Raw genomic sequence first — 15,659 nt, 5'->3', positions numbered from 1 at the left:
TCATCGCTGATTCAACTGGTTTTACGGCTGCAGAATCCCCCAAACGAACCCCTGTTACTCACAGAAGACGATTATAGGAAGTGTAACTTTTTATTCTCAGCTAGTCTTCGTATTATATGCCGTTTAGATATAAATATGTATGTAACGGTGAGCTTGAAATTCACAGAACAGCAGCTGATTTAATTTGGGTATACTTTTTCAGGTGTTTTTGGTGCTGCTAGTTAACAGGTTAAACTCTGATGGAGTCGACTTTGTCAGTACAGCATCCAGACAAGATGTTTTCCGCTGGTATCGTCTCCTGATTCGGACTTCTGTGGTGAGTCTTTGCAGAGCTACGATGTAAACTGCAGAAGTAGCTTACGTTGCTGTCGCATTTATACTCGTGCTGGTGCGTGACATGTTAATCACCGTGCGGTTGTGTCCTAGAGTTTTTATATGTATTTTATATATTTTATATGGGCCAGTAGAAACAAATAAAATGCTGGGACTTTTTCCCTCCTGGGTCCTCTTTGCTGTGGTCAGTTTGTTTAGGGTGCAAACATGTTTGTCCTTTTAGTTTTTTCCACTTCTTTTTGTTACACAAATATTATATTTGCTAATGTATAATATTTGCCAATATTCCTGGAGGAATATTAGCAAATTCCTAAAGGAGTTTGCTAATATTTGTGAGTCCTTATGTTGATGCTATGATTATTATTCCCTATGCTGAGATTATGATTTTATCACTCACTGATAAAGTCAAAGACCGCAGTGAAAAAGTAGCTGTAAATACATGGGAGAAATCGATGGTGCTGAACAGGCCAATCGGATGGTTGTAGTTAAATTTCTGGGGAGGGGGGCGCCTGGGTGGCTTAGTGGTGAAGCCGGCGACCACATACACACGCCGCATTGCGGTGCAGGCGGCGCGGGTTCGCGTCCTGGCCCAGCGCCGATTTCCCTGTATCCTTCCCCCATTTCCTGTCTCTCTCCACTGTCACAAAAAGCTGCTGTGGCCAAAAATGGAAAAAAAAAAAATTTTCTGGGGAGTGTGTAGGCCCCTGTCCCTGCGCTGCATTGTGTCCTTGGAGACACTTAAACCACATTGCCTAACGGTAGCGCCGGTCTCTGGCTGTATGACCACAGATGCTCGTCTCTGGATGAGTGATCTGGAACGATCATTTCGTTGTGTGCCTTGTGCGCACAATGACAGTGAGTTGAATCTAACATCAGGCTACGGTGTAGGCTATGGTGTAGATTTCACACTGAAGCATAAATCCTCAAGCAGGCGGTGAGTGAGACTCAGGATCACAGCCGGCTTGCGCAGGTTGTCAGAACCTCGGCGCTGATGCCATCAAGCCTGCAGCCTTCCTCTGGTGTAGTTTCTTCAGCTGTCTCCTAACCTGGCCAAACGTCCCAGCCAAGGGGGGGGTGTTCGTCAGAGGTTCAGAACTGTCTGATCAAGTTACTCTTCGAAAACAAAAATGTTAAAACAACACCGTTTCCACTGAAAACGTTCTTGTGTAAACGAGGCCTGAGAACCTGAGGTGTCTGCTGAAGCTAAAGATCTGAGAATATTTGAAGTGTGAAAGCAGTGGCAGTGTGAAATGAGCTGATGCACATGAAAAGGAGTGGAAGTGTGTGATAATGGAAAGGATATGAGTGTGAATGCGAGTGCCAAAAAGCGCAGATAGAATAGGCTGAAATGTCTGAAGGGAACAATCTGTGGGGTTCAGACTGAAGGAGCTCAGGTGTGTCGTAGCTCACGAAACTAAAAGGCACTGAAATTGGCCGAGAGCTGTTACAGTGACGTGCAGTGTGAAGCCTGAAGGTGCTGATGTAATGGGGCACACTGTTGCGTGAGCATCAGGAGCAGAGGAGGCATTAGGTAATGATTCACGTTGAAGTGGAGCTTCAGTAAAACGTCACTCAGGAGATTAACAAGGAGCACGAATGTAAATCAGCAGGCTGTGGCCGATTATCAGATTAAAGGCAGCGTGTGTTTACAGTGGCAGCAGCCGCGGCAGTCCATCAGGAGCCAGGATTTATACCTGACCAGGTAACACCCACCTGGAGGACTCCTGGAAAAGACTGGAAATCCTTCCAGGGAGGTCTGAGGGCATTTTAAAGGATCTGTGAAGAGTTTGTCTTTAAGACAGAGTTTAAGGTACTACAACAAAAAACATATAAATCCACTTCAGAAACGCTGAGACGCTGAACGAATCAGATAAAAACCGAACTCAGCAATCTGCAAATCTCATATTTTATTAACAGAAGAACAGAGAAAACAGATCAGATGTTTAAACTGAGAAAATGTACCGTTTTAAGGAAAACATGAGCTCATATCAGGTCAGAGGTCAGGCCTCCCCTCACGCTCACACACTGCTGAAGATCTGTGATGAGTTGGAGCCCAGAGGAATGATGGGAATGTCAGCGGGCGAGCTGTGGAAACCGTCCAGCTTCCAGGTTTTTCATCCTGTCGGAGCCGTCCAATCAGCTGCAGGCACTGGAGGGGGCAGTTGGTCCGTTTGTGTCGAGCCTTCAGTTTACGGGTGAAAAGACGCCGCTTTAAACGCAGAGAGACGCTGAAGTGAGGGGAAGTGGGTCAGTGGAGTGGCCTCGTGAATGTAGGCTAATGTGTGTGAGAGATAAAGAGCACAAAGACGGGAGGGTGACACGTTGCCAGAAAAGAAGAAGACCTTACAGTGAGTCACATTCTCTGCGGCCACAGTACTGCATGTACCGCACAATATACTGCAGTAACGTAGTGGTCGTGCAGCAGTAGGGAAACGTGGCTCGGGGTTAGGGTCCTCAGGCTCCCGTCACCGTCCTCTGCTCCTCTTCCTCAGTCTGTTGAGGAGTGCCTCACAGCTGTCCAGCAGAGAAACATCTGTCCTCTTGTGTCTGGAGTCAGATTACACCCTCACTCTGCTTCTTTCTGCATTTACGCTTTCCTTTCTATTTGATTTGATTCGACTGAGCTGCTTTACTGAGTGAAAACATTTTATTGTATTTGATTAGATTTTTTTACTCATTGAGCTCCTTCATTGGGTTTTCTTTAGTTTCTCCGCTGAGTAACTGTTTGATCAAAGCTCTTTGGTTCGTGTTGTTTTAAAGTGAATATTTTGATTTTGAAGACATGAAAAGAGTTAGAATGAGCGGGTTTGAAGCTGTTTTATTGAGAGTAAAATGTGAAGTCACAGGAAGTACATGTGCTGCTGTACCGAACAGCGAATGTGTAAAAGACAAAGACGAGCCTCCTCCTCCTCCGCTGCCTCCTCCTGCTGCTGCATTGCAGATGTGGTTGAGGCTCAGTGGTCTCAGTACAGGCTGCACCTGAGCGCGTATACACACACACACACACACACACATGCTGCAGTGTGGGGCCTTCGTCCTGTGATGGCTCCTTTAACCCTTCGCAGGCCGAACTGGACCTGATGTTTCCTTCATGAGGAGCTGTTTGTTCTGCCTGCAGGAAGCTCATGAACCTGAGCTGAGTTCAAGTTTGTGAAACTACCCTCAGAGAGACACGCCTCCGGAACCTGAGCAGTCCCACAGTGCTCCCACTGATCCCACGGGTCCACAGAATCAGCTGATGAGTTTTCATGATGTCATGCTGTGAGAAACCTGCGTGTGGCATGAGGTGTCCTTACAGCATGAAGCTCCGCCCACCCCATCCCCCACGGAGCGATTGTAAAGATGAAAGGTTCGAATTGACAGGAAGTTCAGACGAACAGCACAGGTATGTTCAACCTCCTCTAGATAATGAAGAAGAATCCAGCTTGGCTCAGCGGGCACACGGCGTTCAGGTAGGAAACAGAGGTCCGTCATACAGAGCTGATGTTGGTCTGAATGTTTCGGCCATCTTGAATCTCCTCCATCACAGACTTTTATTCTTCAGTCATGGGAACTAAAAGCATCTCACGGATCTTTGCTTCATCACCTGCTTTCTACAGCTTGTGTTAAAGAACCAGGCACACGTTCTGTCCACATACGTCCATTAAAACCAATCATTCGCCGCTGTATGTGAGCGAGGTCACGCCACCACAGCGAGCAGCTGTGACAGACGAAAGGCTACGAAAACTTCCTCTTCCTCCGCCATCAATAAACCCACCATTGGAGAGCCTGCTCTGAGCCAGCTTTGCACTTCTGTGACGATAAACTAAAGAGACACTCTTCTGCATCCTAGAGTCCAACACTGCCACCATCAGGTCACACTGAGAACTACACCCCCACGGGAACCTCACTGAGGTATAACTGTGCCTTTATCTCTTGATCCACCCTCTCTTACTTTCTGGACAGTCGTGTGTGTGTGTGTGTGTGTGTGTGTGTGTGTGTGTGTGTGTGTGTGTGTGCGTGTGCGTGCGTGCGTGCATGCGTGCGTGTGTGTTGGTGAGGAAGAATATAATTGGGTGCTGATTCAGCGGCTTCCAGACGAACAGTCAGCAGCACGGTGTGTTTATCTACACACACACACATACACACACATAATCCCTGTGTGAGTCATCTGGCTGTGTGTGTGTGTGTGTGTGTCTAATCAGCTGTGAAGCCTGCAGAGTGAATCTGCAGCAGATTAAAGGAGCAAACACAAACATTTTTCATGTGGAAGCAGGTGTTGCTCAGGTGTATCTGGATATCCTAATGCTATCCGTGTGTGTGTGTGTGTGCGTGTGTGCGTGTGTGCGTGCGCGTGCGTGTGCGCAGCTCTTGTGGCTCAGCTGAGTGAAGATGGAAACCTCTCCTGGCTCTGCGTTACAGCTTGCTGATGGTCACTGTGGTCAGGACAGCTGGTCTGCACATGCTCTGTAGCTCTCTGTGGGTTTCACTGTGTCTGTTTGTCCTGCTAACATCCACCAGGTCCCCAGTGGCCTTTTCAGGATTAACCTTTTTTTTATGGATACTTGTCACCTGTTTGGAAAAGCCTAGATTAGATTAGATTAGATTAGATTAGATTAGATTTTATTAATCCCTTTAGGAAGATTCCGTCAGGGAAATTAAAGATCCAGTTTCACCTTTTACAGATAAAAAGTGACACAAACACAGCAGAAGTCACAAATAAACAAACGCATGAATAAATAAATGATAAAACAAGGTAGAAAGGTACATATAAAATCTGTAGCAGATAACCTTGTTATTGCACCCCCCCCCCAAAAAAAAAAAAAAAAAAAGAGGAGTTGTACAGTCTGATGGTGTGAGGGACAAAGGAGTTTTTCAGTCTGTTAGTCCTACATTTGGGAAGGAGCAGTCTGACCAGGCTGTGCAGAGGGTGACTGGCATCATCCATAATGTCCAGTAGTTTGTCCAGAGTCCTCTTTGCCACCATCACCAGAGGTGGCAGAGAAGGTGGGCTTTGAGTTTCTTTAAAAGTGTGATCCTCATCCCGACAGGGTCTCTCTTACCACAGCAGAAGTTTTTTATAGTGTTTTAATACAGGGCTGTGCTATCTGTGGCCTTCTGATTCCTCAGAGACCCGAGTCTGATCCTTAAGCTCTGGGACCAGCAGGACCTGGTTCTGTGCTGGTCTGAGCTGCTTCTGAAGGTTCAGCTCGGACACACTGAGGCCCCAAGCAGACGCTCATAAAGAGCTGCTCTGTTTATACAGAAGGAGGGGGGGTCAGGAGGTCAGGATGTGTTTTGGAAACTAGAACCTGCAGGTCCACGCTGCCTTCACTGTCCTCCAGAAGAACTGAGCACTCTTCAGTGTGACTGCATGTCTGTGACCACATTCACCATGTTTCATTCAGAGCTCAGTGTGTCTGAACATTTAGAGTGGAGTGTGTTTACACATGGTCTGTGTGTGTGTGTGTGTGTGTGTGTGTGTGTGTGTGCGCGCGCGCATGCACACAAGGGTATGTGTTCGTGGGTAACAAGTCAAAACTCGTCTGAATCCTGCTTGAGGCACATCTGCGCTCCAAAAATATGATCTCCGTGCTGCTTTCTTCAGGGGGCGTCACAGCAGATCATCAGCCTCTATCTCCCCCTATCCCAGCATCCTCCTCTTTCACTCCAGCCCTCTTCATGTTCTCCTTCACGCCATCAACGAACCTCCAGTGAGGTCTTCCTCTTTTCGTCCTGCCTGGCAACTCCATCTTCAGTACATCCACCCTCCCTCCACTGCGCATGTCCAAACCATCTCAGCCTCTCTGACTCTGAGCTGTCCCTCTGATGGACTCATTTCTAATCCTGTCCATCCTGCTTACTCCCAGTGAAGATCTGAGCATCTTCAGCTCTGCCAGCTTGGCCTCCTGTCTTTTTGTCAGAGCCACAGTCTTCAAACCATCTATCACAGTAGGTCTCACTACCATCCCGTAAACCTTCCCTTTCACTCACCCACCCACCCACTCCACCCTGCCTGCACTGTCTTCTTCACCTCTCTTATGCACTGTCCATTGCTTTGGATGGTTGACCCCAGGTATTGAAACTCATCCACCTTCTCTTCTCCTTGCATCTTCACCTTTCCGCCTGTCTCCATCTCATTCTCACACACACGGATTCTGTCTTCAGTTCAGTTCAGTTTTATTTATATAGTGTCAAACCACAACGTCAGTCACCTTAAGGCCCTTGATATTACAGAGAAAACCCAACAATCAGATGACCTCCTATAAGCAAGCACTTGGTGACAGTGGAAAGGAAAAACTCCCTTTTAACAGGAGGAAACCTCCAGCAGAACCAGGCTTCTACTGACTTTCGTGTGTTTTTGTATTGATCAATATTGATAAAGATCAGCATGAACATCAGATGCCATCTGCAGCTCTTATTACAGCATTTGTGAGCCATAAAAATAGACAAATCTGATCTAACGAGCAGTGCAGACGAGCCGCTGCCTAAACAGTAAAGTACTTTAAGTAGAAACCATGCTGAAAGCTTCCTGTCTGCGAGCTTCAGAGAGCGGCAGTATGAAATAAGAACTACCTCATACTAGCAGGAACGCAATCTGAAGATGCTGTCAGACACCAAACAGGCTTCAGAGGAGCACTGGATCCAAACCAGAGGCAGGTAAACAGTCTGTAGGCCTGATATCACATTACTGTTACTCCACATGCAGTAAATCGGCTCTCAAAAGGGCCAATCAGAAGCAGCGCTGACCGCGTCAGCCTGAACAGAGGCTTGTTCGCACAGCTGTGAGTACAGGTGTGTCCTGAGCACAAACCACAGAGACAAAAGTTGTTTTCTTTGGGGAACACAGACAGAAGATCAGAAAACAAGAGATGAATTCCTTCCTTTGCTCCATGAAGAGCTGCTCTCATGTCCATGTTTGGATGGGCAGAGTGGGTTTTATTGAGGAGAGAATAATTAAGGTTGCTTTTTACAGGCAACCATTCAGTAAACCACTCCCAGCAAAGTGTGTGGATTTTTCTGAGCAGGTCTCGATTTGTAGAGCTGCTCAAAGAGAGAGCTGCAGGGGGAGGGACCATAAAGACTCATTTATTATTTATTTTGTGGTTTATAAGCCTCTGTTTAGTCCCAGTTCATTTTACTGTGCTTCAAAATTCAGTGTGAATATCCAGACTGCTGCAAAGTAATCTACCGACCTCTCTAAGGAAGGTCAGTCGGTGCATCAGTCCCTCACCAATAACATCAAATCAGCTGCGAAGGACCTTGGTCTTTGACCAACACCTGAATTTTGAATCTCACATCTCAAAGCTCATCCACTCTTGTTTAGAAATATTGCAAAGATCAAATCCTTATTGTCATTTCAGTCATCTGGAACTCTTCTCTTGCCTTAATTATTGTAACTCACTTTTCATGTGCATGTCTCAGTCCTCCACAGTCCATCTCCAACTGGTGCAGGACGCAGCAGCAAGGCTGCTAACAAAAACTGTCCGCCGTTCACATATCGCCCCTATTCTTGCTGCACTTCACTGGCTCCCACTGAAATTCAGAGCCCCCTTTAAAATCCTGTTATTTACATATAAAGCTCTACGTGAACAGGCCCCTGCTTATATATCAGAGCTACTGAGACCTTCTGACTACAGCCGGCCTCTCTGATCCTCTAACCAGGGTCTTCTAACTGTCCCACGCTCTGATTTTAAAAACAGAGGCGTTCGTGCTTTTGAGGTGGTGGCGCCCAAACTTTGGAACAGTCTTCCTCAGCCAATCAGGTCAGCTGAGTCTGTGATTGGTTTCAAACAACTGCTGAAAACACATTTTTATAGGTTCACATTCCCTAATCTTTCTCCCTTAAGCTCAGTTTACAACTATTTGTGTGTATGGACGTGTGTGTGTGGTAATGAATGTATGACCGTATGGTTGATAATGTGTCTGTATCTTTAATGTACTTATCTTTAATGTGAGGCTTTTATTCAAATTGAGAATCGCTTTCTGTACAGATAAAGTTATTAAAGTTATTATTTAACATTGACCAAAAGAATACTGCCGGGTGGAAGTCGGTTTCACGAGTGAGCAGCTTTATTTTGGAAATGCTGAGTGACACAGATCAAAGAAGGGTCTGAGAAACTCACAGAGAGGAAACACCTGCCCAGGGGTTTCCACCTCACCTCAAAGTCTGCTCCGAACTCACTGACCATGACAGTGCTGTCCATCAGCACATCGGGGGGGGGCATTCTTTCTACAGCAGAATAAACCTATTTATAGCCTGGGCCACAGAGCAGGTTTGGTTCACAGGTCGCAGTGGTGCTATTCATGTATTTGGAATAACAGCTCTGTTGCTTGTTATTTTGAGCTTTCTGAATCTCCCAGAATTCTGTTCTTTCAGGTCTGTGATCCATGTCCCGATGCAGGACCTGGATTTATTACTGAAACTAGAAAAGTTGCTGCTTCTGGGGAAGTTGCGGTGGGATTGTTGCTCCTGCTGGACTCGTTTTGTGGCTTGCTGATAAAAGGTTGGACATAAATATGTTGGCAGAAAGGGTGTAAGCCAGAAACTTGGGAGGTTTTTATTTTGAAAATCTGGCACTGCTGAGCATCCTGTTCATTTTCTAAAATTAAGTAGGGGCTTTTATTTAGAAAATTTCACAGAATTAAAACATTGATAACAAGCCTTTATTTTGAAAAAGTGAGATTTTAATGCATCCTGTTCAAGGATAACCAACCCAGCATTTTTATTTTGAAAACCAGGCAACTTTCTCACTTCCTATAAATGAGTGTTTTGATCATGTGATCTTGCCATATGATTGCAGGTGTGTCGTTGTGCTGCTGAACCCACGGAAGAACAAACAGCATCACATCTTCAACAGCTCCAGGTAAGATTCCACCAGCCAATCAGATCACACTTCCTGTCTGCTCCTGTGAGGAAAACATTGAATCAAACTTGAGATTTATTGATCGTAAAGACCCATTTCCTGTGTCTGGTACCAGGAAGGCGATCACCACGTTGGCGTTTTCTCCAGACGGGAAATATGTGGTCACAGGAGAGGTGAGTGTAAGGCAGCAGGAATCAGATGTTCACCTGGTGACTCAGCGCTGTGTTGATGTTCTTCCTTCTCATCATCTTCCTCAGAGCGGTCACATGCCAGCGGTTCGGGTCTGGGAGGTGTCGGAGCGTGTTCAGGTGTCCGAGCTGCAGGAACATAAATATGGCATCGCCTGCGTGGCGTTCTCTCCAAATGGGAAATTCATTGTCAGCGTGGGCTACCAGCATGACATGGTGGTCAATGTGTGGAACTGGAAGGTGATGGAGGCATGGCTGAGTCCACCTGAGTGATGCTACCTGTAAAAACATCACTGTGTTCACCTGCTGCTGTTTGTTTGTTTCAGAAAAACATTGTCGTCGCATCCAATAAGGTGTCCAGTAAAGTGACCGCCGTCTCCTTCTCAGATGACAACTCCTACTTCGTTACCGCTGGAAATCGTCACGTCAAGTTCTGGTACCTGGACCACGCCAAGACCTGCAAGGTTCCCACATCGGCCACTCACGAGACAATCAGCTGTTAGCCAGAACTTCCTGTGTAGTTATTGATGGTTTCTGTGTGTGTCTAGGTGAACGCCACTGTCCCTCTGTTGGGGCGTTCAGGGCTGCTTGGGGAGCTCAGGAATAACTTCTTCAGCGATGTGGCATGTGGGCGGGGCAGACAGGCCTCTTCTACCTTCTGCATCACCTCCTCCGGCCTGCTGTGCGAGTTCAACGACCGGCGGCTCCTCGACAAGTGGGTGGAGCTACGGGTGAGTGCGAGCAGTCTGATAGTGGGCGTCTCAGAGGGTTTCTCGATGCTACGCAGATGTTTGTCAGATGTTTGTCAGATGTTTGAGCAACAGCTGCACAGCTGGGCGCTGATCCAGCTGCTGCTCACATGATCTCACTGTTTCTGCTCTAATGTGGAGCTCCTCTGCTTCCTCCTCCGCTTCCTCCTCCACTTCCTGCGCAGAGAGTCGACTCTGCTGCTGTAAGTCACCGTCTCATCTGGACTCAGTCACCTCAGACCACCATGCATACATCACATACACACTCCCACCAATCAGATGCGTTTAATCAAATTTCTTTCATTTCAAGCTCCATCCTCAATCATAGGGTGTTCCAGACAAATTCAGACTCCTCCCACCAGAGCAGCTGACTCTGACATCACCATTAATCACTGTTCTCATTCAGCATTGATCCTTGCAGAATCTTAGACACATGCTTTGACGGCTGAATGCCGAAAGAAGTGAGGAAAGAAAGAAAACCATAAATAAGACTGAACATACCAGAGAGCTCTGTCCTCATTGGCTGAACTTACCAACTCAGACACACCCACTTCCTTCATCTCACCCTAACTGGTCGATTTCAAACCACATCACTCTCCACCTGATGGGCTGAAAGATGTTATCACCACATCCACCCTGCACTTTCTCACAAAGGACCCATCACAGCAGTGTGTCCTGTACTGCTGCAGTAGTACTGCAGTACTACAGTATCGGCACTACAGTATCACTGCATTCATCATCCTGGCTGACATAGCTCAGGTGGAGGTGGACGTTCTTGCCTCCTCGTGTTCACCTCACCTGTCCATGTGTCCTCAGACGTCTCAGGCCACCTGTCTGTCTGTCACTGAGGAGTTCATCTTCTGCGGTTGTTCTGATGGGACGGTTCGAGCCTTCAGCCCCATCAACCTGCACTTCCTGTGCACTCTGCCCCGCCCACACTGCCTTGGTGTTGATGTTGCCAGTATGGTGGAAGCCAGGTAACACGTAGCTGTAATTTATTTTACTGTCACCTACCATATGTTGCCCCATTAATCCACTTTTAGCCCTTATGGCCCACTTTTACCTCATTATCGCACATTTTTAACCCAATACAACCCACTTTTAACTCATTATGGTCCACTTTTAACTCATTCGAAACCACTTTTAGCTAGTTTTAGCCCACTTTTAACTCATTTTAGCCCACATTATTTTACTATAACCCACTTTTAGCTCATTTTAGCCCTCACTAAGAACACTACAGCCCAAGTTTAGCCTGAATTGAGCTGGTGAACTTGTGTGTCTATGTCAGTGGTCACATGTTGCCAGTCTGCAGAACTTTATTTAAAACCCAGTTCATCCATCTGGTTTTCTCTCTGAGCTCAGCCAACCACTGGACATGGAAACACTTTCCATAGAAACCACAGACGCAGGAGCTCTCTTTTTTCACCCAGTTCTTCCTCTTTCTCCTCCTCCTCAGTCAGCTGTTCTGCTGCAGGCCAGAGTCACGTTACCCGGACACCGTGGCAGTGACCTATGACTCAACCAATCGCTGGCTGTCCTGTGTCTACAATGACCATAGTGTGTATGTTTGGGACATCCGCGACCTCCGTGACCCCCGTAGGGCAGGAAAACTCTACTCTGCCCTCTATCACTCCTCCTGTGTGTGGAGCCTGGAGGTCAGTATGCTGGTTTTACTTATGTTTTGGCATCATGTAGTGAGACTGTGGGGGAAACAAGACCCCATTAGGTGAATTCTATGTTTAAAGCTAGATTAAGGTTTAGTTAAGTTTAATCTGAACTTGTGTAAGTCAGTGTATGATGGATGTATGTGTACTTGTATCTGTGTTTGTGAGGATGAATTTGTAATCTACATTTTGAGGATGTTTTGCAAAGTTGGGGCATTTTATCCAGTTCTCATGCCAGACCTGATTTTAGGACTCAGGCTATAGTTAAGGTCCTGGGATATAAATTATGTCTCTGACGAACTGATGTGAGTGTGTTTGTGGTCGGATGTTAAAACAAAGCAGTGTGCATAAATCACAAACACAATGCAGGCTGGCCTCCCTCACACATTCCTGACAGGTTAAAGGTCACAGAGCTGTTGGTTCTCACAGGACTCAACATGTTAAACGTTCACGCAGCCAGGCGCTGTTAAACCCAGAATCTGGGAGGAAGACAAGAACAGGTACAGGTGTACTGTACACCCCTGTCCTTTGAGGTGAGCCAGCTGTGCCTCCTCCACCCCTCAGCCAGTCCTTTTACAGCAGGATCAGATTCAGAGTTTGAATTTTTTATTGCCAGTAACCTGTCTCCATATCTTTATAAAGCCTCTTAACTCCTGTGTCTCACCTGTCATTGTCTTGGTGTGTCTCCTGCAGGTGTACCCAGAGGGAGGAGAAGGAAAAGGAGAAGGAGGGAAAATGTGTCTTCCCCGTGGCTCCTTCCTGTCCTGCTCTTCAGATAACACCATCCGACTGTGGAACATTGACGGGAACAGCGGCCTCCACAGAAACATCCTGAGCCATGTAGGACAGCACACACTTGTGCATCATACACCTACAGCTGTACTATACTGACCTCTGACCTCTGACCCCACAGGACCTGCAGAAGGTGATTTATGTGGATGAGAATATAACCGGCCTCCTGGACACAGAGAGCGTCACCATCGCTGCGGGCACAGAGAAGGCGGGGTCATCGGGGCCAGAGGGGCAGCAGGTGGACCAGAGCAGAGTGGGCATTAGGACCCTGAGAGTCAGCCCTGATGGACATCACCTGGCTTCTGGAGACCGCATGGGGGTCCTCAGGTGAGTGGCGGTGAGCAGGTCATCACAAAGACTTTGTGTGTGTTTGTGCGACATTTGTGTGACCTTTGTGTGTTTCAGGATCCATAATCTGGACAGCATGGAGGAGATCCTGAATGTTCAGGCTCACGACTCGGACATCCTCTGCCTCGAGTTCTCCAAACCAGATACAGGTGAGAAACTATCCCGGATCAGTGTGGAAACACACCATTAAGCAGAGCAGGAGAAAATTCCTGACAGATCTGAATATTCCAAACCAATAAAATAACAAAGTTACTTAAAGAAAAACAGATGGAGGTGATGACCTTGGTACTGAAACCATTTGCATCACAGCTCTAAATAACAAAAAACCACTTCCTGATGTGCGACCCACACCAGGAAATATCTAGTCTCTGTCCGCCTATAGCATCATTGAAAAGTCCATGCCTGGGCAAAGTCCAGGTAATCCTTAAACATCTCACCTTTCATCTCTGCAAGGCTTCCACCACATTAGGTAATTTCAGTTTTTCAGAGAGAGGTCACTACAGAGTAACTCCGAAGGACCGGATTCAACCGAGATCTTTGCTCATATCCAGGCTGCAATGGCTTAGGGATAGTCGGGGTTAAAGGTCACCGTCCCTGCAGCTGACTTGCTCTGGAGGTGGTTGGTTTCCATTTTTGTATTTGTTGCTGGATTTCAGGAACTGTGAACATGGTGTTTGCATATCTGACCCACAGCTGATTATAATCAAATATTTGTCAGGCTGGGACTCGCTGATGTTTGCCAGTGACCACTGCAAATAAAGTCATCATCTATATAATTGAATAAAATAGAAAGCCTGCATTGTCACTGCATTCAGAATATAACACAATGAGGAGTGCCACTCCTGCTCAGTGCAGTAGAGTTACATCCTTTCAAAATTAAAACCTTTTACACACAATAAAAGAGGTAACTGTGCCGCAAAGTGCCGGAGGCAGCAAGTCCTGCACAATCACAGTCACTGCCATGTGACATACACAGCAACACTAGCTTTACTAATGAAGTCCTTTAAAAACAGCAGCCAAAGCTGACCAAAGTGCTGAACACAGGAATAAATATACATCAGAATAAGAGAAAATAAAATAATTAAAATTACAACACAAAAAAAGGATAAATAAATCAATGAAATACAAACAATAGAATGAAAACTGAAATCAGCATCTCAAACTGGGTCAAAAGCCAAGCAGAAGAGGTGGGTCTGAAGAGCAGATTTAAAAATGGCCGGTGAAGAGGCTTGTCCAATGTGCAACAGCAACAAGTTCCACAATTTGGGAGCTGCCACGCCAAAAGCCCCGCCCTCCCGACCCGCCACGATGTCCTTGGCACATCCAGGAACAGTCAGCTGATTGGAGCAGTCGGCAGCTCTGAGAGGCGGGGCCGTTTAAACAAAAGAATTTAAACACCATGAACACCAGCATAAACACAGTGAGAGTTACCGTGAGTGCACTGCGACTCTTTGGTTTTAATGCTCACAGAGTGCTGACAACCTCGAGTCTGGTGGTCTCAGTTTTCGGTGGCCAGCAGCATCTGGAGCTGGGGCCCGGCGGGGGGCAGTCTCCAGGCAGTGCAGATGACCTTCTGCAGAGCTTTTTGTTGGCCACACTGTGAGGCAGTATGTATACAATCTCACCGGCAGCTTTTCTCCAGATTACGTCCATTCAGGACCCTCAGGAAGTGTGAACGTTGCTGAAAGCGCTGTGGTGTTGGTGGACCAGGGGAGCCGTTATGTGTTCCCAGGAATTTGATCCTAAAGCCAGACTGAATATTACAGAATAATACAGAAACACTTGGATTCCTGTTTCTGTGTTTGAAATAATCTCTTTTTGTAACAGCAGAATATGCACAGAACATTAACAGATGTTTGTAGATGACAGGAAATGCAGCAGAGTTTAGTTCAAAAACAGACCAACTGCAGCTCTGCTCTTTCTGTGTGACCTGAGATATTAAATGGACCTCACTTCCTGTCATTTATCCTGGGTTCCTGTGGTGGATGGTCACATTAATGAGCTCAGTGTGTGTGCAGTAACCCTGCATGTTTACTACAAGCTGCAGACCGCCCTAAACACTCAGTTTATCACAGGTTTTCTACTCCTGGATCTGTATGTTGTCATAAAGAGGGGATAGAAGCCCCACCCCTTTTCTGGCAGCCAATCAGACGAAGGTTGTCTTTAAGGGGGAGGAGCTAAAGCAGCTACCATGACATCACAATGTTTTGAGGCCTCGAGATGTGCATTTCTGTCGTTGCCATCTTAGTTGCAGAAAAGTGGATGTGATGAGGAGGGGCTGGTCTGACAGTGAAACTGCTTGCTCATTGGGTAACAATATCTGATTGAGAAGTCATTATCCAATGAGTGGGCAGAAAATACCACAGCTGAGTCTGAGCATGCTCCTGATCAGAGGGTTAGGTCTGTGAACTTATTTTAGAGAATAAATAAAAAGAAGTTTATATTTTTTGCTCATTTCTGAGGTTTCTGGCTTAATGTCACACCCTGTTACTTCAGCGTTTAAAGTCCGGTCTGAGGGAGTTAAATCATTAAAACTCCATCAGTGCTTCAATTTTATGGATTTGTTTTAGTTTTTGCTGAGTATAAAATACCTGAATGCCATTCCTGACACCCCCCCCCCCCTTTTTTTTTTTTTTTTTTTTTTTTTTTGGAAGGTCAGAGGTCAGTCTTACATGTTACAGTTCAATACTGTGAGATGAGTTTTCCTGACTGGAGGCCATTTGCTTCTTTCCCTGCTGG

The 15,659-nt window shown here is 46.4% G+C and overlaps 1 protein-coding gene across 5 annotated transcripts in view; it reads left to right on the top strand.

Moving 5' to 3' along the window:
* mapkbp1 (mitogen-activated protein kinase binding protein 1) overlaps nucleotides 1–15,659 on the top strand; it is a 35,245-nt gene that overhangs the window by 4,419 nt on the left and 15,167 nt on the right. For 3 of the 5 annotated variants that reach the window (XM_030718808.1, XM_030718807.1, XM_030718810.1), the window contains exons 3-13: nucleotides 9,117–9,179; nucleotides 9,295–9,352; nucleotides 9,437–9,607; nucleotides 9,694–9,831; nucleotides 9,916–10,098; nucleotides 10,302–10,319; nucleotides 10,933–11,093; nucleotides 11,573–11,771; nucleotides 12,474–12,620; nucleotides 12,694–12,899; nucleotides 12,978–13,069. In XM_030718808.1, the coding sequence (XP_030574668.1) occupies nucleotides 9,117–9,179; nucleotides 9,295–9,352; nucleotides 9,437–9,607; nucleotides 9,694–9,831; nucleotides 9,916–10,098; nucleotides 10,302–10,319; nucleotides 10,933–11,093; nucleotides 11,573–11,771; nucleotides 12,474–12,620; nucleotides 12,694–12,899; nucleotides 12,978–13,069 (1,436 nt within the window). The remainder of the gene's footprint in view (nucleotides 1–9,116; nucleotides 9,180–9,294; nucleotides 9,353–9,436; nucleotides 9,608–9,693; nucleotides 9,832–9,915; nucleotides 10,099–10,301; nucleotides 10,320–10,932; nucleotides 11,094–11,572; nucleotides 11,772–12,473; nucleotides 12,621–12,693; nucleotides 12,900–12,977; nucleotides 13,070–15,659) is intronic. The other 2 variants (XM_030718811.1, XM_030718809.1) reach the window with 1 other exon arrangement.

This window comes from Archocentrus centrarchus, chromosome 22 (assembly GCF_007364275.1).
Source record: "Archocentrus centrarchus isolate MPI-CPG fArcCen1 chromosome 22, fArcCen1, whole genome shotgun sequence".
Classification (NCBI taxonomy): domain Eukaryota; kingdom Metazoa; phylum Chordata; class Actinopteri; order Cichliformes; family Cichlidae; genus Archocentrus; species Archocentrus centrarchus.
This window is presented reverse-complemented; position numbering and strand designations above follow the sequence as displayed.